This window comes from Chelonoidis abingdonii, chromosome 7 (assembly GCF_003597395.2).
Source record: "Chelonoidis abingdonii isolate Lonesome George chromosome 7, CheloAbing_2.0, whole genome shotgun sequence".
In the NCBI taxonomy this organism is placed as follows: Eukaryota; Metazoa; Chordata; order Testudines; family Testudinidae; genus Chelonoidis; species Chelonoidis abingdonii.
The window spans coordinates 54,545,792-54,572,681 of record NC_133775.1 but is presented as its reverse complement, the minus strand read 5'-3'; the positions used below and the strand labels follow the sequence as shown (position 1 = coordinate 54,572,681).

The 26,890-nt window shown below is 41.8% G+C and overlaps 1 protein-coding gene across 1 annotated transcript in view; it reads right to left on the bottom strand.

Moving 5' to 3' along the window:
* NIBAN1 (niban apoptosis regulator 1) overlaps nucleotides 1–26,890 on the bottom strand; it is a 113,949-nt gene that overhangs the window by 62,607 nt on the left and 24,452 nt on the right. Inside the window, exon 2 of the mRNA XM_032783462.2 lies at nucleotides 317–447. Within this exon, the coding sequence (XP_032639353.1) occupies nucleotides 317–447 (131 nt within the window). The remainder of the gene's footprint in view (nucleotides 1–316; nucleotides 448–26,890) is intronic.

Here is a 26,890-nt window from a genome sequence, read left to right as displayed (position 1 = left end):
AAAGATAGCCAAAAATATAAGTAAGGAAAATGGAAATACATTATTTATTTCTTATATATATATGTCACAGTTAGGATACTTTGGCTCTGATTTTCAGAGGTCCCGAGTATCTACTGTTCTCACTGACTTTAACTGAAGTTGCGGGTGATCGGCACTTCTGAAATTCTGCCTCTTTTGCTTACAGATGTAATCTTGAGTTTCAAAGTGCATTTTGTGTATATTTAAGATAGTTATGCTAATAAGGTATGGCTGTTTCTGTGCTAGCAGGGCAGAGCTACCAGGCAACATCTAGGATTCCTCCAAGATTTCCTGTTACCTTCGTTTTCAGGAATTGAGACTGGAAGTTTCGATGCTGTTCCAGTTCATTTTGGATGTGCTCACAAAAAGCAACAGCATACTGGCGTTGGTAGTGTGGGCTGAAGTTTTTGATTACAGCCTCGGTTTTCCCTGAAACAGAACATATGAGAATAATTACATTTAATTTATATTCATTTTAGGAATAGCAATACAAACCATATCAACATACTGTCTAACAGAAGCCAATGCTCATTGCTTCAGAGCAAGCCGGACACCCATAAATGTACTCAACTGTGTGATATTGTAAACACAATGGAAGTTTCTTCTTGATTCCAGCTGGTGAGCCATTTGTGCCTCAAATTGCTATTTGACACAATCTAGTGCAAATGCTGTTCTTATTCATACACTATAACTACCTAATCTTTTTCTTAAAACTTACTAAAATATATTTCCCTATAACATAGTTGCTATCTTACCATTCTTATGACATAGTGTCTCAGAACAGCCGATGTACCGGAAAGATAAGGGTTTCAAGCCAAAAAAAAGATATACACAAGATACTGGGGGATGTTGATGCAAATTAGCCAGCTTTGTCACATGTCACAGATTTTATTGCTGGCTCAGAAACCTTTCTCCAATCCCTTTAAAAAGGACACTTTCTAGGTTTGGCCATTGTCTGTGTCTCATAAACACGACACAGAGATACTCTATGAGGAAACTTTTTTTTTTTAACAGATTTAAGTTACTTTTGGACTCCAGATATCATCAGCACCAATACTGCTATGTTGTACTTCTATAATTTCCTATATGAGAATCTCAAAGCTCTTTACAAATAATAAATGAAAATTCAACATTCCTGTGAGGGAAGGAAATAAGATTATCCTACTTCATAGACAAGGAAATTAAAACAGAAGTTAAATGATTTGCCCAAGATGACTCAGTGGGCAACTGCAGAACTCGGAACATAACCTAGCACTCCTGTCTCTCAGTCTGCATGCTAGACAACAGTGCCTCTTTAGAGATACTATGGAGGCTCAGTTACAAAGATATTTATTTGAGCTGGATGGAGAAAGGTAACTAACTCCCTTTTGTGAAGGATTTTGATATTCTGAAATTTTGGTTTAGCTCCAATTTGGAAAAAAATCCAATAATTTCAAGATTCTCCATGAAAGGAAATAAAGCCCTGGTGCTGGGGTAATTCACATGGCAGGCTGCCCCAGAATCATAGACTCTAGGAGCCCTGGGGTCCCTGACTCCAAAAGCAGTCCAGCAGGTGGATTGGCTGGCAGAGTTCCTGCTCAGAACTTTTTCAAAATCAAACCATCTCCGCAAAAAGGTTTCAATGTTGACAAATTGGCAAATTCTGATATAAAAAAACGTTAACAGGAATTTTTCCTATCAGCTTTGCATTTTATAGAACAGGCCACAAGTCCATAGCAGATTGGTTGTACTCTAAAAGTTTTGACATATATGTTGTTACTGGAAATGTATAACCATACAAAACTTCATCCACCTTCCTGTATTTTAGTCTTGCTGTAGTTGGGAACAACATTTTTAAAAATGAACGCATTCCTCAGAATTTTTTCACTTAATTTTGATGTTTAAAATAATCCAAGACATTTTTAAAATATAAATTGGGTGAAAAAAATCTCTGTATTTTCCAGAGACGGAGTTAGGGACATTTTGATGTTTAGAAGTGTGAGATTTAATATTTTAGCACTTGTGAGTACTTTATTTCCTTCTGCAAATAGATCTCAGAACTCCCTATGGCTGACACTGCTGTAGGACAGAACAGCTTCTCTGCTGGGGGCTCAGGGCAAACTGCTGCTGCAAGGTGGGTGGAACTTGCAAAAGTGTTCAACACTACAGTCTGGTCTGCTCCCATTGAAGTCAGTGGTAGTTCCACAGCAATGAAAGTGTAATTAAACTAGGGCATAGCACTTCTGAAAATCTCATCCACAAAGATGTTTTGTTATTATAACATGATGCTTGGTATCGAGAGCTGACTTGAATTTAGCAGCCATTATCCAGTGAGCCCACCTTGACTTCCTTTCTAATCCTTCATGTATTTGTGAGCCAGCAGCTCTCTAGACTAAGCCCATCTGAAAGGCTTTCCAGAGTAAATGGAAGTAATTCTGTCCTATATGCCTAGATCCAGTTAATTTCTTGATTCTTGCATAGAACCTAAGGTAGTTCTTTCTCTCTCAGAGCATGTATAGACATAAAAAACCCTAAACACTCCTGCTTTGGCAATTTTATTTTCAGCTAGTTGCAAGTCACATAAAACTTCCTGCTAAGGGGGTGGGCGGGGCAGGTCATAGTCATAGACTGTTTCATAGTCTTTTTCCTGAAACTATACCGTCTTAGCCTGGTTACACTGGCATGAAAGGAGAGCCCTGACTCACCTAGACTGGAGGCCTAATAAACAAATAGGGGAATAAGCCCTGCTTGTTAAAAACTTGTTTTTTTTCTTCTCTGAGACTCCAAACTTCCAATGTCAAGTTGCTCTGTCACAGAGGGTCTATGATACTGGACCTTAAATCTACCAGTCTGCATCTTGGACTAGTAATTTTTTCAGGTGGAGAGAAGAAAGTAAGCAGAGGTGCTGAAACAATTTGTATAGTGGGGGTGCTGAGAGCTATTGAATCAAACTGTAAACCATGTATATGATGGAAACCACTTCAAGCTAGTGGATGAAGCAGCACTCCCAGCACCCCTAGTTCCTGCACTTATGAAAGTAAGGGAATAAGTTCTACCTCTGGGGAGAAAATAGTAAATCTCTCTCCAACAGGCTGTGTTTGGGAGATCTTTTCAACAGTGACTGAAGTGGTTGAGAGGTTTGGTGTATACAAAGCGGAGATGAATTAGTAGGCCAGGTGCATGTGAGGCAGCCAAAGATCTAGGATTAATTCAATTTATCATATAAAGACTATGTCATATATTTCTTCTATATCTGTGATATGTATGAGGCATGATATAATCAATTGCAACATTAACCAACGAGCAATTACCATATTTCCACTTCTGCACCACTTGTTGTATGTTGTCATTATACTAGAATATTCTCCTCATAATAATAAAAGAGAAGAGAATATTCAAGTGTCATTCAGAATCTCAAACTAAATTAGAACTTGATTCTGCACCACTCAAATGAATGGGAGTCTTGACACCAGCTTCAGTGGGAGTAGGAGTAAGCCCCTGATGTACTGTTCATGTTAACTTTTTTAGTTTGTTCACAACAAGACTGTGTTATCTGAAAATATAAATGATTGAAGTACAAGTAAAGGGTAACAACCCTTCCTATGAAATGATACTGTGGTATAAATACAGATCAAGCCACTTTGTTTTCTCAGCATTATCAGAATACTTAGAACTTGGGGAACTCGTTCCTTTTCTCAAATTTAGGCCTTGGCTACACTTGAAAGTTACAGCACAATAAAGCCACCCACAGCGCTGTAACTCACTTCCTGTCCACATTGGCAAGGCACATACAGCGCTGTATCTCCTTGGCTACAGCACTGCAGGTACTCCACCTTCCCAAGAGGATTAACAGCTGCTGCGGAGTGGCTGAGATGCTGGTGCTCCAGTGTAAATGGTGAGTAACGTTATTATGCAGTGATTGATCTCCGGAAACTCCCCATAATCCTTTTAAGTGAAGGTTCCTCTCCTTGTTTTGTTGTGATGCCTCTCTTTGTTTTGTTGTGAACTCTGGGCTTGGGAGCTGCTTATCAAAAAAACAAACACAGCTACTGTTTGCTGTGAATGAGCACAGCTAATGTTTGCTTGAAGAGAGAAGTGATCCGGGGGGAGGGGGAAGGGTCTGTTTTGGGGAGGGGCTGCTTATCTGGTCTGTGAGAAAAAAACAAACAGCTGCTGTTTGCTTTCAGTGAGTGACAGAGAGGGCTGGAGGAGGTTCAGAACTTGCAAGGCAGGGTGCTGACACAGTATCCGCACTCCAAAAATCTACTCTCTCTCCCCCCACGCTCCCTGTCACACTCCACCCCACCCAACCCCTTTTGAAAAGCACGTTGAAGCCACTTGAACGCTGGGATAGCTGCCAATAATGCACCACTCCCAATGCCACTGCAAATGCTACAAATGTGGCTGTGACAGTGCACTGGCAGCTGTCAGTGTGGACAGACTGCAGCGCTTTCCCTACTCAGCTGTATGAAGACAGGTTTAACTCACAGTGCTGTACAGCTGCAAGTATAGCCATACCCTTAGTGCTTCTTTCTCTTTTGAAGTTGTTTATATCAAGCAGAACAAAGTTTCCCACTTGGTTGTTTGGCTGCACTTACAAATGAAATGTGTTTTGAAAACCTAACTCTTCCAGAATAATGTTTATCCTAACAGAATGCAATATGGAAGACTAATCAATGGAAGACTAATCAAAGCTGAATTTACAAACAAGAACAAATGTCAGCCATGGAGGTTGAGGGATTTTCTACACAATTTGGAGGACAATACTCTGCACAGATGTATGTTTTTCCTTCACTGAAGATTTACATCATGGAGAATAAACTCTGCTAAGGTTGCACAAGTCTTCAGGATTCACTTCACAAAAGAAAGCCTGCATTTGCTCTTTTGTGTTGCAAAGCCTTAAAGGCAAACAACAATATATCTTTAAGAACAAGAACAAATGCCACTGTATTAGAAACATATACTGGTGATTCCTTCGAGGCAGGGACGGATCTAGAATTCCCAACTAATGAAAGGTGGTTTCTTTTCTTTCTTAAATATGCTCTTTTAAATTCCTTACATCTGCAGTCTGTTATTCTCAGTGGAGCAGATTATGGGTTCTTGGAATTTTTTTTAATCCAAACCCTTCTTTTTCTTTCCATCCATCATCAGCTAATTGGTTTGGATTTTAGAATCCAACAAGAGAATAAGCACCATCAAAATCCAGGAAGTTGGAATGGAAGCTGAAGAGTTCTCCTTTGTGTTATCAGAATTCCTCCTCAAACCCAAGACACCCCATTCCCTCCATGGTGCTTTAACAAAACCGTGACACTTGGAGAACTCACTCTACAAATTTATTTAATTTATTAGCTGAGCACATTTTAACAAAGCACCCTACCTCATCTTGTACACCTTGTCTTCCTTTGGGGGTATGTTTTGGATATTTGCTAAAACGAGCGTCTGGTGTATATTAAGTGTGAATCGTGTGCTGGAAACTCTTATGAAAATTGTGAGTAATTTGAACCAGGGTATATAGCATGTCCTTATGTGCTCAAATAGTTGAAACTCATTCCCCAAGATAAAGTAAATGTACTTGCTTTTATTAAGATAAACAGGTTATACAGCATTTTAAATACAGCACAGCTTGTTCTCTGAAATTCATTGCTTCCTTATTACTCTCTCTTGGGCTACCCTGGAGGCTTTCACGCCATTGTTTCCCCTCTAATTTGCATATCCTAAGAAATCATAAGTTGCCATAGTTAGGGCTAAATTCTGTCTCAGGTTGAGTAAAAATGTGTTAGGAGTGCTAAGAGATTCAGGTAAACTTTTCCCCACAGCCACAGTTGCACTTCTGTAGGAACAGGTAGATTTTACTCTGCAGTGCTATACCAAGGCTTGGCATGCCTAGCAGCACTCCTTAGAGGTGCTGTAAGGTGGCTTGGAAGCTAAAGACACCTGCAAACAGGAACTTGGTAACACATATTGCTCCTTTCAGCACCAGCTGCAGCAGACCCCACTGCTCTCCCATCCAGGCAGTTCTGCCTGCATTTGCCTTGCACAGAAAGAAAAAAATTCAGAGAGTCACTACACAAACACACACACGTTTTGTAAGTAGAGCCAGAACTTGGTCCTTAGGATTTAAAGATGCTACTAAGTTTCTTCCTCTTCACTGGACAAATCTCCAGTGTCATTAGCTTTCTTTACACACTACAGCTTTTGGGCTGGATGTTCTAAAGCACCCCCCATTGAGGTCAGCTCCTAAATCACTTAGGCACTTTGAAAATCCCTTCCTTCATTCCTCATATGATTCTCAGGGTATGTCTACACTACGGGATTATACCGATTTTACAGAAACCGTTTTTTAAAACAGATTGTATAAAGTCAAGTGCACGCAGCCACACTAAGCACATTAATTTGGCGATGTGCGTCCATGTACCAAGGCTGGTGTCAATTTCCGGAGTGTTGCACTGTGGGTAGCTATCCCATAGCTATCCCACAGTTCCCACAGTCTCCCTCGCCCCTTGGAATTGTGGGTTGAGATCCCAGTGCCTGATGGGGCAAAAAACATTGTCGTGGGTAGTTCTGGGTACAGCCTCACCCCTCCCTCCGTGAAAGCAGCAGACAACTGTTTCGCACCTTTTTTCCTGGGTGAACTGTGCAAACGCCATAGCACAGCAAGCATGGACCCTGCTCAGCTCAAGACAGCAATCATGGACCTTGTAAACACCTCGCGCATTCTTGTGCAGTCAGTGCTGAACCGGGACCTGCAAAGCCTGGCGAGGAGGAGGCGGCTAAGGCAGTGCGGCAACGAGAGTGATGAGGACATGGACACAGAATTCTCTCAAATCGTGGGTCCCAGCACTTTGGAGATCATGCCGGTAATGGGGCAGGTTCTAGCCATGGAACGCCGATTTTAGACCTGGGAAACAAGCACAGACTGGTGGGATCGCATAGTGTTGCAGGTTGGACTATTCTCATGCCTGCAAAAGGCACTTCAGGAACTGTTACTTGCCCCATGCTGAAACGCCCAGAATAACCAAAGATAAGCTCACCTCACAGTGAGCAACGAGGCAAAGCCACTAACTGCAACGCCAAACAACACCCGTAGTCCAGGAAATCAATGAGTGGGAAACGACGATGGGTCTGCGTAATGCAAGAGCCAAAGCAATCATAAGCTGGGATACGAAAAGTTGTGACCTGGGAAATGTGCAGTCAAGGGATGGCTTGCTGCAATGGATTCCAACTGGGGGGCAATAGAGGAAAACACATAGCCTACTTTTCACGGAGCAATCAGGCACCCAGTACGTAAACACGCAAGGGTACTTCAATGGTCGCAACACGTGACACAGGGTCGTTCACCAACATCCACGGCGACGCCAGAAGGTCATGACGCCGCGTCTTCAGGAACATACCTGTTAAATGCTGCATCAAAGGAATGACTCCCAGATCCCAGAAAAATAACAGTTGGAAGTTGAAATGCCTGCCGACCGGGACCCAGCCAACCCCTGACTGCATGCTCATGAAGCCATAGACAGGCCACTGACACTACAGGATTTCAACTACAGCTGAGCAAGTGCAGAATGGAAAGCATTGCGCGTCTAAATAGCGCGCCTGGCGCACATTACTTACGTCGACTAGATCCAGCCAAACCAATGGTCCCCTTTGGTTAGCTTGCTGCCGTGCCCAGCAATCCGTAGAGACATGGGGAGACCTTAGCGGGGAAGGCTGAGGCAAAATCACCGGCGCAATTACGTGCAGACAGAACACTAGGGTGATCGAAGAAGAGCACACCAGGGAAGCGTGCGACAAGAGAACTGACAGAGTTATCACGCCAGTACGGTCGTAAACTGCTGGCTTGTTCCCCTTGATGAACCCCTCCCCTATGACTATTCCCTGAAAAAAACCCACCCTCCCTTACGATACAGCTTAAGGAAATAAAAGTCATACATTAAAAATCATGTCTTATAAAAAACGTATTATAAAAAGAGGGGAGAGAACTGAAAGTAATCCGGTGTGTTGGGAGGAGGCATAGAGGGACAGGAAAAGCCGCAAAAAAATTTCAAAAGGGCAGACAGCCTGGGCTGCCACAGGGTGGAGGGGCGGAGCCGGCAGCCCCCCCACGCGGTCTTACACATCTGGGTAGGAGGATGTGGAACATGGTGAGGGTGTAAACATGGGGCTGCACGGCACTCGGTATCCTGCGGCCGGTTCCCCGAAGCTCACAACACCGAACATGTCAGTTTGATCACAGCAGCCAGCCCCAGAGTGCATCCTGCCACCGTGATCTTCCCTGCCCTACACCTCGACCTCCTTCCCCACCTCTATCCAGAGCGTCCCTTTCCTCAAACGTTCACTGCATCTTCCGTAATGATACCACCTCATCAGCATGAGCTCTTTCATGGTCACTCCATGATCCTGAGACATTTCGTCTCACTGTCTTTTTTCCGCCCGCCCTATCCGACTACCTTCGGATGGAGTAGGGAGCTGAAAAAGTCGCAGCTGGCATGAGGAGGGAAAAAAGGGAGAGAATATTTAACAAAAAGAACATTGACAGAACAAATGCTAATCTCCACGGAACAACACTATTCACGCTACATGTACAGTGATTGACGACAAGGCTGCTTGCACATCTATAAATTGAGTCCGCGGCTCGGTGTTAGAGATCTCCACAAACGGAGGCCGGGCAGCAAGAATTCCGCTTGCATCACCATGTAAGCCACTGTCTTCGGCTTCGCCCCTCATCAGACCAGCGCCCTCCGTAACCAAATAGCAAGCAAAGCCTGTCAGTCTGCGTCTTCCGTTAACCCACAGCAGCAAGAACACCCACTCCAGACCAATTCTCTTGATCCTTTAAACCCCTCCTCCCCACCTGCGGCAGGGTAAAAGGGAAGATCACTGCTAAACAACCGCCCCCCCTCCCCACCACGTGCTCGTACAGGGAAGATCGCTCTACTAGCCAAAACGTGAAAAAGCTCAGCACCAATCACGCCCGCCCCCCTTCCCCCTATGCTAAACTGACAAGCAAAGAATTTCTTTTAAGCAACAGCAAACAGCCTCAGTAGAATTGCATCTCCTGTCCCCTTAATTAAATTCCCGCCGAATTTTCAACAGGTAGCAGAACATATAGCACCCCGAAGGAAACACAGCGAGATATTAAAGAACAGAGTTCTTCAAGCCAGCAAACACCAGGGACCATACGCAAGTCAGGCTTGTCATCAATGATACCAAAATACTTGCACACTGCAATGGGTGGCAAGGGTCCACCAAGGACGGAATATCAGCTTGCCCCGCCCAGACCCTTCGCACAGGCTTGGAGTACTCCAAAGACAGCTTCATGAGAGTCCCTGGAATTCGCCACCCCAGACATGTTATCACAGAACTTCCAGTAACCTACTGGGCTGCGAATGCATCCCAAGTCCCGTGGCAAATTATCATAAAAACCGCCTGCTTTTAAACCAGGTTTAATATTTACAAAGGTAACACTCACCAAAGTCCTCCATGGCCTTCATGGTGGAAGGCTTGGAGGCTGCGATAGGTAATTCCGTCAGGGTAGAAAGCTCCATGCTGTGGGCGAGAATGAGTGCTGGTCCCGCAAGCTCGTCCTCCTCATTCCCCGCCCAAATATCAGCCAGGCTGAGATTACCACCCCCATCCGGAACACGGACAAGGGGGGTACGTGGTGACCCCCCGAGAAGGCATGCAGCTCAGCGTAAAGCCGGCAGTTCACAGCCCTGCCCCGGACCTTTCCGTTGCCTTCTTTGGTTTCGAGGCTTGTCGGAGCTCCTTATGTTCACAACGCACTGTACTGAGTCCGCCGGTGGGCCTTCCGCATCATGGCCTTGGAAATTTTTTCAAATGTTTATTCATTTCGTCTTTTGGAACGGAGTTCTGTTAGCACGGAATCCTCTCCACATACAGTGATCAGATCCAGTACCTCCCGTGCGGTCCATGTTGGAGCACTTTTTCGATTCTCAAGAGACTGCATTGTTACCTGTGCTGATGAGCTCTGCGTGGTCACCTGTGCTGGTGAGCTCTCCACGCTGGCCAAACAGGAAATGAAATTTAAGTTTGCGGGGCTTTACCTGTCTGCCTGGCCAGTGCATCCGAGTTCAGATGGCTTTCCAGAGCGGTCACAATGGTGCACTGTGGGATACAGCCCGGAGGCCAATACCGTCGAATTGCAGCCAAACTAACCCTAATCCGACATGGCAATACCGATTTCAGCGCTACTCCCCTCATCGGGGAGGAGTAAAGAAATCAGTTTTAAGAGCTCTTTATATCAATATAAAGGGCTTAGTTGTGTGGACGGGTGCAGGGTTAAATCGGTTTAACTCTGCTAAATTCGGTATAAACACGTAGTGTAGACCAGGCCTCAGTCTGCAAAAAACTGAGAAAAATGTTTACTTTAACAATGCAAATCCCAGACAAAAATACATCTGAAACAATGAGCACTGCATACACTCAGTGCCACTAAAGTTATCACTGTAAAAGGTTGAGAAAGAAGCAGTGTCTCATGATGAAAGTGTCATAACCAATAAAAAAAAATTAAGAGAAGATAACTAAGCTGACAAAATAGGAATAGGAACAGTTAAAGTTAAAAACTGTGTAGTATTTGCCTGCCATCAATACAGCTAGCATTGGGAATACATTTTTTAAACAATATCTAAGCTCTGAAACCACCACAGGACCCTAATGTGATACAGATGAGGTCAAATGATGAGCTTTAATGTTACCTATATCCATGGATTTATATCCTCCTTCTCTAATTTCAGAGCTTGTATTAGGGGTCAAATTCTCCCTACGCCCCTGATGAATTTAGTTCTAGGTTCAGATAAACATCCAAAAGATTGGATGCTTGCCTGAATCTCATGAGTCTTCAGAACTGGAAAAGAAATCTCATTAAAATAGGCTATGCTGCAATATTTTGGGTAATACTTGTCTCTTCCAGTTAAGATAGAAATATTGCAAGAACCTGTTATTTCAACCTTTCCATTTCTGTCTATAACTTGGAAGTCCATGAAAAGAACAAATATTAGCCAAACTTTTTTGAAGGTCAGAAAAACTTTGGTTTAGGCTTGAACTTTGGATGGCTCTTATTTAAATCCAAAACTTTTAGCCCATTCTTTACACCAGCACCAACTCGTTTAGTATTTTAATAGCACTTGTTTCTCCCAGCTTAAAAGACTCCATTTACTTATACCAATTGTTTCCCGCTTCTTCACAATATTAATCTCCCCCAGGTGTGGTGCAATGGCTTTCACCAGGCAGTTCTGGATGGCATTGTGGCACAGCTTCCAGGCTCTGGAATGGGGTGTGCAGCTGCACAGGACTGCAGGGTCTCGTTGGAGTGGGTCAGGGTCTCGTTGAAGTAGCCGTATTTCCTGCAACGCTTGTCTTAGTTCCCATGGCGGACGGCGCATTGAGCGGGCACGGTGGATGAACCGCCAGTCAGCAAAATGGGTGAAGCTGCCCCTGGCGAGGAAGTGGTTGCTGGCGTTCCACTTGCTGGTCAACTCGAAGTCTTTACCCTGGTCCGGTTTACAGTTCAGGGCTTCCATGTACAGCAAGTGGATGGCGGCCTTCAGGGTCCTCTCCACCAAGTCTCTGGTGCTCGAGGTGACGATGGTGTTGTCGTCTGACCTGATCTGTGGCACCAGGACTCCCAACTCCTGGCACTCCTCGCACCACTCCCAGCGGTAGCCAATGCGCTTCCCCAGGGGACGTGTGGTGTTGCAAGTGAGGGAGCACAGCAAAGCGATGTTGCACCCATCCCATACGAATTCCCCATCCAGGGGAGTTGCTCAGGAAGGTGGAGATGTCTTGGTTGCAGGTGGCTCTGCTGATCTGCTTCTCTTTCGCGTCACACAGAGCGTTCGCTGTGATGTTCCTTACTGTGGCGTCAGGACATGTCAGCAGGCGGAAGGTGTGGGTGATCACCACAAAGTCGCACAGGTCACCCATGCGGGGGACGTTGGCACCTCCATGCCCGGGGGCAATGTAGACCAGCTTGTTGCTGGCTCTTTGGGGAAGGAACAGCCACTTCTTCACCAGCTGCTGGATGATCTTGTCTGCCTTGTTGAGGGGCACCTTCACTATGGTGGATTGCCTTAGGATGAACGAGATGCATAGGATCAGGTAGGATCAGGAAGGTGCACGGTGTTTATCTTCTGCCACAGTGCCAGCAGGAAGGCGTCAATCTTGGCGACATCCTGCAGGATCCCCTGGATGGTATCCTCGGGTGTCTGCCAGACATGGAAACCAGTCAGCATGCCCAGGTGCTGGTATGCCTGCCCCTCTACCAGGGGGATGATGGGTTCACCCTGGATCTGGAACCCTGTCACCTGCACTGAGTCCCTTTTCCAGCCGTCCATGTGCAGAGTTGTGCACTTCTTCGCATTTAAGTGGAGCCCCATCCAGTCGGCGGCTCGACTGGTGGCGTCTAGCTTACCTTGGAAGCTTGTGGGTCGTACGCAGTCAGGACCAGGTTGTCCACGTAAGCCAGGATGCTCACTCTCTCACCGTGGAGGTAGAAGCCATCTGGGCCATTGGAGATCGCTTGCAGCAATGGCTACATGGCGAGGTTAAAGATGATGAGGCTGAGGGGACAGCCCTGCTTTACTCCGCTCCATCGGGATCTCGGTGGTCTCCCTTTTGATCGATCGGATGGTGGTGCTGCACCCCTCGTACAGTTCTCTGGCATCCCGAACTCCTGGAGCATGGCAAAGATGTGGTGGTGGGGCATGGATGGACAACAGCTGTACAAATTCCCCCTGACTGTCATGCCAGCATGACCCAATTCTGATGTGGAGGGACCATCTCCAGGGAAGAGACACTGACTTTACTTGAACTGTACTTAGGTTCACTAGGATCTTCCTATGTCACATCTAGTGAATTCCTTAAGGCAGAGGTCCTCAACCTTTTTCATCTGGCAGGCGCCAGATGACGAGCCACGGAGGACTGTGGCGGCGGACGAGCATCCGCTGAAATTCCACCAACAAGCGGAAATGTCAATAGGCGTCGCCGCCGAAATGCCGCCAACAAGCAGAATCATCCAGAGGCGTCGCCGCCAAATACTGCAGAAAATCAGCGGTATTTCAGCAGCGACACCTCTGGATGATGCAGCTTGTCAGCAGCATTTCAGCAGATGCTCGTCCGCCGGCCAGTATGCAGGCGCACTTAGATGCCCCAGCAGGCGCCATGGTGCCCTCGGCACCATGTTGGGGACCCCTGCCTTAAGGTAATCAGGAAACCTGTGAAAGGAGTTAATTCACAGGATGTCGTCAGCTGCTTTTGTAATGTCTGTCTTCTTCCAGTCCTCTGAGATGAATTCTACACTAAAAGCTGAAAGCTGTCTACTCATGCTTTCCCATTTTCCACAGGGATTTTGCAGTGTAGTATACACAAGATGTCATCTGGAAATGGTGTCTATTTAAGTCTGAGAGCCTCTGTGCTTTTTCCTAAGCATTCCCTATCGCATCTACAAATAGTTCTTCCTTTTGTTATAATTAGAAACATGACCTAGTTTTAAAGTAACTCTCATCTTCATTTATAAGGAGAATATTTCTGTAACACTCTAATTAACTCTAATTTACCTTTTATTATGAACAAAAGGTGGCAGAGAGAAATGGTATAGTTCTGATCTCACTGAAGCTATCCCTGTGCAGATTTGTTTCCATAACTGGAGCTAAACTAGGAAAGCTACACTAGTGCAAACCCCCAATAGAGACATGTTGAACCACTGTACAGTGGGGCTCGCCCCCAGTAAGTTGCCAAGGCAAGTTGCACTAGTGCAATCCCTGTTTTGCATTAACACAAATGTTCATGTTAGGAATTTGCAACAGTATAGTTACATCAGAGAAAAAGTCTGTAGCCCAAATCAATCTTAATGTAGGTTTTGCACTGATGTAATTCCAATCAGTCACTGCAGCGTAGAATCCATGTGAGGGAGAGTAATTTGAAATAGGTCCCAAATCATTCTCTTCATATGTCTAAACATTAAGAAATCCTGGAGACTGTTAGCCAATGTGCTCTACTAGAACTGTGTGAAAGTCATTTGTTTCCTGTGCAGAAACAGAATTTCTGGTGAAATATTGCCATTTATTTTAAGACTTTGACATAGAATTTGTGCTCCTCCAGAAGCAAAGCTGTTCTTTGGGTTTCATGGGCAAACCAAAATAGTTCAGAATGTTTATGTAAATTTGACCTTTTTATGCCCCCTTTTAATGCCTCTGCTCCAGCAGAGGAGAGGGAAAGAAAATGACAGTTTCTGTTCAAGTTCTTAATTTTCCATCTAAATTTGCCATTTAACCTATTCCTATGTGACTTCTACAATGTTACTTCAATGTGAAGATATTTCATAAGAGTCTATTTAATGGACTCATAATTTTGTGATAGGCTAAATTTTACACTGAGCTACATCCTTGTATTATCACGGGAGTTTCAACAGGGTTGCACGGAACAGAAATCAAAGTAGAATCTCCTCCTATAACTTCCTGAGCAGTTCAAATTTCACTATGAACACTAGACTAGAGAGCACAGACTGCAGCTGGGGTAAGTGACCCCTCTCTAACTCTAAGGAGGATGAAGGTCAAAAACAGGCTGTGATTTAAAAGGTAGATCTTGAAGTCGCAGATTAACCGTGAATATGACCTATTTGACCAAATCTATGGGGCACAAAACTGGCTCACATATTTCCTAGATTAGAGTTCTTCTGGGAGCAAACTCCTAGAGTGATTCCTGGCAGGGCCGGCTCCAGGGTCCAACACAGGAAGCAGGTGCTTGGGGCGGCCAATTGAAAGGGGTGGCAATTTGGCGGCAGGTCCCTCACGGCTTTATCTTTTTTTTTTTCCCGCTGCTTGGAGCGGCAAAAAAGCGGGAGCCGGCCCTGATTCCTGGGGGCACATTCTTCTCCATCTCCCTCATGCAGGAGTCATAAGGACCATGGGGACTCTCCACTGGAGTCCACAGAAAGGATAGGCCAGTTCTTTGATCTAGTCTTAGTCATTATTAAGTTAACAGAAACTCAAAAGTTCTCTTTCGTAATGTCCACTAAAACCTATGTGTGAGTGCTCTGGAGAATAGGTTCATCAGCAATCAGATCAAAATAATAAAACTCCAAATACTTTCATGTTACCTCTTTGTTAAGAAGCTCGACATTCACTTGAACTTCATCCACAAGTTATTTATTCTAACTTTCATAGATCTAGGGTGCTTGGGGTAATATACTTTAATATCATCCAAAACTAGCAGCGCCACAAGCAAAGTCATTGAGATGGAGAGCATGCCTGCATCGCTTTTTGCACATTGGCAGTCAGATTTGTAACAATGAGGTGGTAGCAGACAGGAAGACATTTGGAAAGAAATTTGAGGGACACTTATTTTGTTATTGATGCCTGCATAGTTCAGAATCATGAGCACTTTAATCAGAATGGATAACAAACTTTACATCACAGCAACTAGCCGATCTGGATCTCACCATAGCCAGAAATGAAAGTGCTGATGAAATAGAGTCAGAGGATTTTTGTTGTACTGCATCTTAGTCCAGATTAAGAGAGAGAGTTTTGGAGGTCACTAAGAAAACTTAATGAATGAGCCTTCACAACTCATCTGGTCAAACATGTGATATAAGTATTATTTCCCCTACTCCAGTTTTGGGGAAACTCATGCATACAGGTGAAATAATTTGCCCCAGGTCACAGAAAAAGTCCATGTAAGAGGGCTGGAATTAGAACTCTGGAGTTCCAGACTACTAGTCCTGACCACAGCCCACTAAATTATACATTTAAAGATACACAGGAGGTCAAATGCACTACCAGGTTCCAAACCAGGGCATATTCCAAGGGCAATTACTAAGGTCTTCCTTCCTCCTCCCTTAATAAAAGCAAGACTGAAGGGGTAAGCAGGTATTGTTGGTGACTTGTCCCCTTTCCTACATACTCCACTTTTGTGAGAGATCTGGGACACCAATATATTATGCCTCTCTGTGACTCATTCATCTCCAGTTGATTAATCTATTCCCTTAATACATGCACTGTCTCAGACATGTACCTCTTCATCTACACTGTCACCATGTGGGTCACTCTCTTCCCACTGCATCTGTGCAGCCTTGTCCAGTGAGAGGCAGACGGGTGGCCTCCCTTGCCAGATAAGTATTACACACACACAAAGAAGGGTATAAATAGCTCTGAAAGCAAAACAATTAACTCTGCCTCATCTATAGCAGGAAAGAGCCAATAAACACAAGCAAAAGTATTGGCCGTACTACCCTAGTTGTATGCACGTATGACTGGGGCATACAGCTGAAGGCAACTATTGGAAAAATCTGAATGTTAACCCTTAGGGGATGGAATTCAACATTAGCACAGCAGAACTGCACTTTAAAGTGACAAGTGACTGCATAAGAGTGGCACCTTTTTACTCAGCAGATCTGCTTCTTGGGTGCATTTAGCCATTCCTGCTCATTAAAGTGAGAGCAGTAAGTTTCGTCACTTTTTGTTCCTTTTAGCACTGCACAAGCAAGCTGCCAAAGAGTGAGCGAGTTGGTTTGCAGAACCTTTAGTAATGGTGATGAAATGTGAGCAGATTAACTTTCATATCCCTAGTTGAGTTTGCAAGACTTGCACTCAAAAAACCCTCTGCTTTTTATTTATTAAATTAATTTATGATATGGAAATAATTGACAGACATGAACAAAGAGTCTCACTACAGCATTGTCATTGAGTGTCTGTTCAGAGTAGACTAGCACTTCATGGGTTGTCCAAATTTGGCAGTTTTTATTCATGCAAAACATCCCTTTCTCTTAAACCCAATGTGTTTATTACAGCTGTAAAAGAGGTAGTCTGTCTTGAAAGTTGTTGAAATGTATGTTCTTTATTGGTAACGGGGTTAGAATCACAATGTTCTGCTTGTAAACAACTAATCAAGGTCAAATTCTACAGGCCTGGGGTCTGAAAATCCTTTATTTATATACGGTATTTCCTGGTATCAGCAAACTTTTAGATTAAAAAAAGACCTATAAATTAATCCAGTCCAACTCCTGGGGAACAACAGCAGATTATGCTTGCTCTACAATACAGTGGTGGCTCACTCTGATTGAAAGTGAACAGGCTGTCGGCTCATTACTGCCAAGTTGTAGCAAGTACTAAAAACATTGTAAAGAGATGTTGATATCAAGTTCTAGAAATGTGAGCCAACACTGCAACAGCCCTTAAATTACATGTCTTCTCTCCTCCCCTTTAATGATGAAACTGCAAGCAGATGTCACTTTTCTGCACCAATATCCATGAGATAGAATTAATCAGAATGAATTAAAAATCTTCCATATCAGTGATTTGATATTAATAGAAATAGTCATCTTCACAGAACAGTGATGCAGGATTTGACAGTGATGCAGGATTTGACACCATAACACCTCTTAGGCCTGATTCTCATTTACACTCAGACTGCTTTCCAAATGACCCTCAAGTGGGCACAGATTATATTTACATTCACTTTAAAACTGTTTTATACTTGCCAGACAACCTCTGCTTCATCTGGACACTAGCTTTCCATTAATGCAGTGTTGCTGTTTTTTAAACATAGCAGCAGGAGGCACTCAGAAGACTGACATAATGTCTACTTAAGTGGACAACATTTAAGCGAAATAGCCATCTCACCACAGGTAGTATTCCAATGCTGCAAGACCCTATACCACCGGCACATCTATCAGTTGGTCTCCACTCTCCAGGACCATTCTTTTTCCTTAGCTTGTGCTTCTTCCATTGGTACAGAGCTTACGTCTGGTCTATACTAGGAATTTTTACATCAGCATAGCTATGTTTCTCAGAGTATGAAAGATATACCAGCCTATTCCCCTCACCCCACCTCCCATATAAACTGCACTAGGTCGATTGGGATTAGCTACGCCAATGGGAGAATCCTTCCTGTCAGCGTATATAGTGTCTACTCTGACGCACTACCACAGAACAGCTGTGCCACTGTAGTGTTTAAGTGTAGACACCCTTAGTCTTGTTACCCTTCAGGACAATCAGGTTGAGTAAATAGAATGGCCTAGGTGGGGTGATCATGAGGAATGTACAGAGCTTCATTCTGAGGTGGGAGTTTATCCACATTGCATTTGTCAATAAACTGGTTTGGTTTATATTTTTTGCACCTGCATTCAGGGTGCTTGTAAATCTCAAAATAAATGCTTCCCAACCTAAATTCCAAGGAAGGTAGGTGGAAACTGAGAATCTGAGGTGGTGGACCTGAATAGGAAGTACGTAAGAGTCTTTAAATTGCTTCACAGGGATTCCTACTGTGTGGGCATCTCAGAAAAAGAGCAGGACAAAAAGCCTGATTAAGATGAAAAGTTGGAACAAAGAGCAAGGTAACCCCAATTAATCTCAATCACCACAACAGAAGAGTGGCGAAGTAACTCTCTCAAAGATTCCCTAGAATTCAATCTCCCACTTCAGTTTGTGCTTGCTTGATAGGTTGCAAAAGAAAGCCTTTTGTGACTTATGGTTGCTTATACTGCCCTTGTGTTTCATTCATTTCTTTCTTGGTAATCTTAATTTTCTAAATCAAGTCTCTGGCTATATCATTTCAGGATGCTCTAATAACCCAAGGCACAATAAGTCACCTCCATGCTGCAAGCTTTATTCACAAGCATAAAAAACAGATAGGCAGTTCCAGTGTATTCAAAATGTTTTTCAAACTATGATTAGTTATCTGCGAAACAGAGAAGCATCCTGAAATAAGAAAAGATATAAGTGGGGATTTTAATGTTCAAAAGTTCCAATTTCTTCTATGTACCAGTGTTGAGGAGGTGGCATGGCAAGAACAGGTTAGAAATACGTACTCCAAGCAGATGTGGCGAACAATCTAGGCTTTCAAACTGTAAACATGTAACCCTTTGAATAAAAATCAAGAACTTTATTTCTCATTCTTCTCCATATTTTAAAGGGAAACTAATTACCGGTAGTTTAAAATCATATTTTAAAAATCTTCACCTGTGTACAAATAAATAATTTTAAAAGTGAAATATTTAAATATATTTTACTTTTCAGTGTGTCTATACATACACACACAAGTACACTTAAGTTTAGTCCATTTTCATTGTCCAATTTGTTTCACTTTGATTTGTAGTCAGTTTCCAGCCATTTTCACTTTCAGGTTTTCATGAATTTCGTTATAATGATATTGGAATACCTGAGTAAAAACACCACAGGATAATATTTACCTGTTTCTACCAGAGTTGTGGGGGGGAGGGAGGCAGAAAAGGGGGAAGTCATAAAAACACTTCTATTGATCCTAGAGTTTGTGAAACCTTGGTTTTCCAAAACCTAAATTTTGGGTTTAAAATTAAGGTGCCCATTTAATTATACTTTTTAATTTTATTGTTTCAAAGCCTTGTGACATAATGTGATTACATTTTAACACCACATCACTACATTGTATTGGAACACTATATCACAGGACAACAATGTAATGTCATAACATTCCCATGTTATAACATTTCATGAGCCTGAAGAGTCATTTTGCAGAGTTGCCCCGATAAAACTGGGATGATCCCAATTTGGTAATAGCAACAGTGTACCTGGTACCTGAAATTCTGAAAAGTATAGAAACGTAATAGTGTGAACTATGGATGGGAACAGCCATAAACTTTGAATCTCCTTGTTTTTGTCTTTTTGTATAACAACTGCAAGTTTAGTTTGTCTCTAGTGATAAGATACTTCAATCATCATGTCATATTTTTATACATCCATATAATTAATGCATAGTATGGTGACTGCTGTGGCCTAGTGGACTCACACTGGAACTTAAAATGTGTGACTTTGTCCAGACCAAATAGTGTCTCTGGCTGTCATTTACATGATCTGAACCAATTCTCTATTCCTATGTTTACAAAAAGAAGGGTAATATGTTTATCCACCTTTGTAAAACCTTGAGAGATCAAGGGATAGAAAGTGCTCTGTTTATTCAAAATATCATGTTTATAATTGAAAAATATTTGGAAGTAGTATGTCAGACTAGTCCATCTATTTTAGGAGCAAATCCTCCCATGCCTCTCCATGGGAATGTACCCTCTGTTAGGCAGAGAACTGATCCAGTTCTGGTAGGAGTTTGATGTTATGAAGAGAAAGAAGGAAGTCTGAGCCTCAACAGTGCTGCAAGGGAGCTCCTTCTACACTACTATAGGAGGGCAGCAACTGATGGTAAAAAAGGTGTGTACAGTGGACCTATGATTATGCAAACACACTGTCTAACCCCTTTGTGGGAGTCAAGGTACAGCTACTACAATGGCTACTTGTTTGTGGATTGTTTGGGATGATCCTGGTAATAGCAAGACAGGTGGCAACAGTGTACCTGCATACTGCAAAGAAAACATACTTCTCCTTTATGAATATGTACAGACAGCATCAAATAAAGCTGTAAAAACCAAGTTAAATAAGAAATAACAGAAATACTAATTATTTATATTAGCACAACACCTAGGAGCCCTAATATCCATTCCTGACCTCCCTTTTTTAGCTGGAGGACACAGAAGACAGGAAAGCTGGATTCTGATCCAAAGCCCATTGAAGTGAATGGAAATTCAAGTCTGAAGGGCTTTGGATAGGTCACTGGAAGGGAAACCCCATCAACTCTTAATTAAATGTGAGATGGGAACAGAATTTCCCCTCTCAAAACCTAGTTTTAAATGGTCTGACTAAATATTCCATCCCCACTCATGAACGATTCTGGGGAGGGTCCCAGAGTTCGGACTGCAGCATGACCCTGGAAGTCTACACAGCAATGAAACAGCCACATAGTTCAAGCCCTGCAAGACTGTTGGCTAGAATGGGCCAGCTGCAGGTTTTTCTTTGCTGTGTAGACATACCCCCAACCCAGTTGCCTTCAGAAACTGGAAGGCCAAGAGATGACTTTTTGGTCCCTCTTTGACACACATACCCCACCCATGTGCCAAGCTCAGAATCAGGGTCTTGGTGTTTCTGCCTTAAAAAACCCAAGCAGAATTATTTTTTAAATCAAATCACCAAAAACAAACATTAATTTTTTAAAATTTATCTATTTATTGGTTTGCACTTCACCTTTAAACATTCTACACAAAGATAACGGGGACTATTAAAGCCAATTAACCACTCCCTCTGTACTTGGCAGGCTTTGCTTCACTGACTCCTTCTGGGTCAGAGAGAACCTGTTGTATAAAAGCTAGTATGAAGTGTTCAGATTTAGAATTAATACCATACTCCACAATTATATCCTGGAAGCAGTTAGATTTGTATTTCAAAAAAGTTCTGCAATTACAAGAGTGAAGATGAAAAGGACACCTCCTTACCCAGCAAATCTGCTGCTTGAGTCATTTATGTTTGTTTTATGAGGGAAAACACAAGGCTTTTACACCTTGGCCTTGCAAAGTCAACATGGATACAGGATGGCCCAGTGAGCTCACACCTATTCTGCCTCATGCATAATCTGTAAAACTATCAGTTATGATTGTAGAATCTCTATTACAATCACAATGAAAGTGGTAGAAAGAAACACCTAGATTTTTCTAATCCCAGGTTGAGTTTGCAGGGATTTTTACAGTTAGAAAAATCAACTTTTAATTAAAAGAGTGAATTTGATGACAGTTACCGAGGAAAAAACTATAATATGGGGCATGTTGTCATTTTGTAGTCACTTATTTTACTACAATTGCACTTTAATAATTAGGTTCTCCTTGCCATAACAAGAAAAGCATTTCTTTGGGGAAGATCATGGTTTTCCCCAAACTTGTATAATTTTTAACTTTAATTAGCAGGACTGTCAGAACTAAGTAATATTTGAGTGAGATTCCTGTACAACATGCAACTATAGTTTGAAATAAAGGTGTTGGCATCAAATATCACTAGGCTGGGGTTTTGAAATCCTCTTTGTCCTCCATGGGGCTGATTTCATCATATCCTTGTTTATATTAGGAGAAAGTAGTTTCAGAGAGCTGTTGTATCCACTCAAAAGACCTTGACAATCAGCCAGCTCCTCCACATTATTTCTATCTCCCTGGGATGTGCTTCACTTCCCTTCTCAAGTGTTCATCAAAGCTTCATCGAGAAGACCATAGGTATTGCTTGTTATTGCTTTGTCATTCTAATGAGAAGATGATGTCCTTGGTTATCCACTGTATTTCTTAATCACTGCATATGTTTTAAGAATTTCCCAGTCCAACCAAATACTGCTCTCTCAATACTTCAATGTTACTTCCTTTTCTAAAATAGTTTGCCTCGTTTCCTGTTTATTAATCTTCCAGATTTACCATGGTAAATCCTAGTAACAAGTACCACATTTATTTAATTTATTTTAAACAACTTTTCTATTGTGTTTGGAGTAAAAATTGGGAAGGTACCTAGTGAAATAACAACTGACTTTACTAACAGTAAGAAATTTATTCCATTGAGCTTAACTGAAACTACATAAGCAGGTAAGATAACTCCAACTTTTAGATAATGTTTTCACCTCTTAGCTCATACTACTTCCAAAGTAACTCCAGCCACCACAGCTCTCTAGCAGGGTATTAATTTACAAAAACTCACTCATCAGAGAACATTCCTTGGCATATACATACTGTGTGAAAACAATGCAACTTTCAGCTGCTTAACCCTTTCATGGACATCAAAGAAGGCACCAAAGTTGGAATGTTTTTAAAAACAGATTTTTTCTTGACTGCAATCCTTTATTTAGTAGATTAGCAATAGCAATCAGCTTCTTTCCCACCCTTGCCTTCATATTGTCGTTTATTCTGCCCCTACATTGTGTCTCCCATTTCTGGCTTTAAACTCTTCCTTAAAATCCACTTCCATTAATCTGTCCTATGTTAACTTCAGCGTGGATATTTATTTCCCTTTCTGAAAGGTGATCTTGTGTTCTGTTTTCTGCATATCAGATTGTAAATTCTTCAGGTCTCTATGTTCTGTAAAGTGCCTTCTGTATTTACAGTGCTATATAAACATTTAAGAATATTAAAGAGTGCTAAGGACTCATGGAAAACATTGTATTCAGAAATAATTCTACTAGTATAGCTTTGTTTATTTCTCTCTTCTGTCTGACAAAATATTTTTCTAGAAATATTATGTAAACTAAATGCTCAATTTGAATTCACTTAACACAAAAATAACCCCCCTTCTATATTAATTTAATGTATATATTCTATATATATATATATTTGTAGCTCTTATTTAAACGTATTTAAAACCTATATAGTGGTTTACATCTTCAAAGCACTGCACCAACATTAATCTTTCCAACACCCCTGCAAGGTAGGGAAGTATTATTCTAATTCATAGATCAAAGATAAGGGTCTGATTTTCAGCAGCACTGAGCACCCATACTCCTGTGGAGGGCCATCCATGATTTGGACGTTAGTGAGAGACTTCATAAGCAAAACAGTGCAGATTTTCTGAGACAACATTTTAGTAAATTAAACTAAAAAAAGATTTCAAAAAGGCAAAATCACAACAAATTGTTTTGTCTCAAACTGAAGGTTTTTTGCATTGCAAATGTGCCAAAATCTGATATTGATTTTTTGTCCCATTTCAAAACAGTATATATTTTTTAAATTATCAGATACTTGTGGGATGGGAAAACTGTTTCCTACCCAGCCCCATTCATAAGTGCCTAAAAAAGTGGACACAAAATATTGCAGTCTTTGGTGCTGACTGGTATGGTAATTACAGAATTAGGTTGTCTATTTCTAGAGGTGTTAAATGATTCTTTTTAAACATCTTCTGGACTAACAAGCTTAGGCCTTTATAGGGCAACTGTCCCATCAACTGGAGCATCTGTGTTCAGTAAGGCTACGTCTACACTACAGGATAAATTCGGATTAGCTTAAACCGATTTTATAAAACAGATATTATAAAGTCGATTGTGCGCATCCATACTAGGCACATTAATTCGGTGGTGTGCATCCATGGTCCGAGGCTAGCATCGATTTCTGGAGCGGTGCACTGTGGGCCAATAACATCGATTTGCGTCCACACTAAACTTAATCCGATATAGTAATATCGATTTTAGCGTTACTCCTCTCGTTTTGTAGGCGTACAGAAATCGATTTAAAGAGCCCTTTAAATCGATATAAAGAGCAGTGTAGTGTGGACGGGTGCAGCATTAAATCGATTTAACGCTGTTAAAATCGGTTTAACAGCGTAGTGTAGACCAGGCCTAAGACTGGAATAGACATACCTGAAAGATTAAAGCCAAATTTTTCAAAAGTGTCCACAGATTTGGGTGCCTCTAGTTTAGGGAACCTAACCAGAAGGCACCTTGGGTCTGATTTTGCAGAACTGCTGAGCACCCACAATTACTATCAGTTGTCAGTGTTCAGCACCTCTGAAAATCAGGCCTTAATTTTAAAAAGTGTTCCATGAGGTTCCATGTGTTGTAAGAAATATTTTTATATACCATTTATTTATTTAGGAAGTATTAACAGGTTTACAATTGCCATACAAATATAGAAACAAAACAACACAAAAAATCTGTCTAATAGATTTCAGAATAGTTTCCCAAGGGAAATGGTGGAAGCCCTATTGCTTGTGTCATTTAAATCTGACCAGCAGGAAGCATTGGAAAGTGAGCTGTAGGAAACAATCCTGCCTTGACCCTGACATGGAACAGATGATCTCAGAAGTCTTTTCCTTCCTTAATTTCCTATTAACTTTTTGACATTTCTAATATATTTTGTTTGTACTCCTTCTATAATGTTGTATTCTGAAGTTAACCTACAACATAAAATTCTAGCTCACACCTGGAAAAAAAAAGAAGCAACAGTAGCCCTGTCTTCATGACTACTTCACTTAAAACTTCAAATATGCTATAAAAAGAAGCTTGACTTTTTAAGAACGTTATTAAAAATGAACAAATTATTTTCTGCAGAACTATTCTGAAAATCACCCAGTTATTCTTAGTCTCCGTCTGATAGTCTGTTAGCTTGCATACTTTTTATTAGCATATTATTCTGTTCAGATGAATTGTATCACAAAGAGATGCCTGAACTAAACTATTGAATTCTATAGCCCTACAGTCATAAATGAGAACTCAAGACATGATTTATGAGTCCTTCATGACTTGGGTTCCTTCACATACATGGCAAATATGATACAATGTGCAGATTGCATATTATTGTGGGTGCAATAAAGTATAACATGACACAACATTATGGAGCTTGTTTCTACATCATTCAAGTCAACTGGGTCTTTGAAGGGGAGCAGGATCAACAGTACTTAGATCACTTATGGGGATAAAGCAAAACTAGCCACACAGTGCAGAAAAGAACTACAGACTATGATCAATATACCATTTTATCAGTTGTAATATCTTGACTATAAGAGTCAATATAGTTTTAAACATTTAATAACACATTTTCTGACCTTCCAGAGACGCAACAGTAGATAGATATATCTGGAATTATGAAGAAAACGAAAAATGGCACAGAACTGATAAAAAAATATTTTCAGTTACCATAATTATATTGTTTTAAACTTACATCAGACAAGAGTTATTTCAACAGGAAGTCTGTCAGCCAACAGCTGGAAAAGTCATAGGCTTATTCTGGAAGGGGATTTACTAATTTTTACAGATGTCTCAGTTCCTATCTTTCAAAAGAAGTTAAAACACTGACTACAGATGGGCCCCACATCTCAAAATGTGGATTTCAGCTCCTCACAAGACTTGGGGAGGAGGGTAGATCTATGGTATCAGATTACTTTAAATACAGGAGTCATTGGCAAAATTTGGACCTGGGTATTTTGTAGAGTGTCCCCAAATTCAGCATTTAATCTATATTTGGTTCAGTCTGTTACAAAAGAAAGGACTCTTTCCAAAATTTAGATTCCAAGCATGACAACAGTCAGGAGTGGTTGGATTCAGAATTTTTTTTAGGCCATCTCTTACATGAATGATAATGATGCAAGATAGTAGTGCAGAACCTCTACGGTGTGTCTGGGATGAGCACTGTGGTCACTGGAGGTCACCAATTCCTTAGCAGCGCATGGCCCTAAGCACAGCCTCTAAAAAAGAGGTGTTTGCTTTCAGTTTAAATTAATGAAACTAACACCTGCTAATGCCAACTGGTACAAGAAAAGCACACATTTTATTTCAGTTGACCACATTTCCTGCTGCCTAAATATTTACGGCACGCTAAGGAAAAACTGTGTAGCAAGATTAATAACTAACAAACCACAAGCTCTTGCTCAAGTTACCATGTAGTAGTATTTTATACCCATACTGACTCATTGTTATTACGTTTGTTTATGCTGGGAACACCTCGGTATCCAAGTGCGGTCTCACTTATAGTGCTCCCCAATCTGGTATATGCGAAGTAACTTCATGCTTTTCCATATACAAGGGATATCAGTGACAAATTCAGACCAGTTTGAGTGTATTCTTTGCCCACGCTCTCTGGACCCATCCTTTCTTCCACCAAATTCGAAACCTGCCTCTCATGTGGTTACTTTAAGTCACCTTCCTTAGCTGTGAAGCCTCAGACAGACAGCCACCATTACAGTCAGATCAGACTTGCATAGCTCAGTCATAATTACAAGAGATTACTACAAACCAATCAAGACAACTGACTGAACCCGCACTTCTAAAGACAAAGCATTCCATCCTCCAACATGGAAAGAGACCCCTACAGCACCCAAAATATTTGACTACCAGTCACAGTATAAAAAAGATAGGGTTCCACATGGCAGAGAACCTACATTTTGTCCATTTTGTGGGATCTTGTGCAGGTAATTGCCTCTCATGGCTTCACTAATGGGAGAATAAATCCTATTAGGTCAGATTTTCAAGAGTTCAGCTCCCATTCAGGCACAAAATTAAGTGGCCAGATTTTTAAAAGTACAATGAGTGCCAAGTTCTTCTGAAACTCTGGCCCTAATTGTGGGTGTTA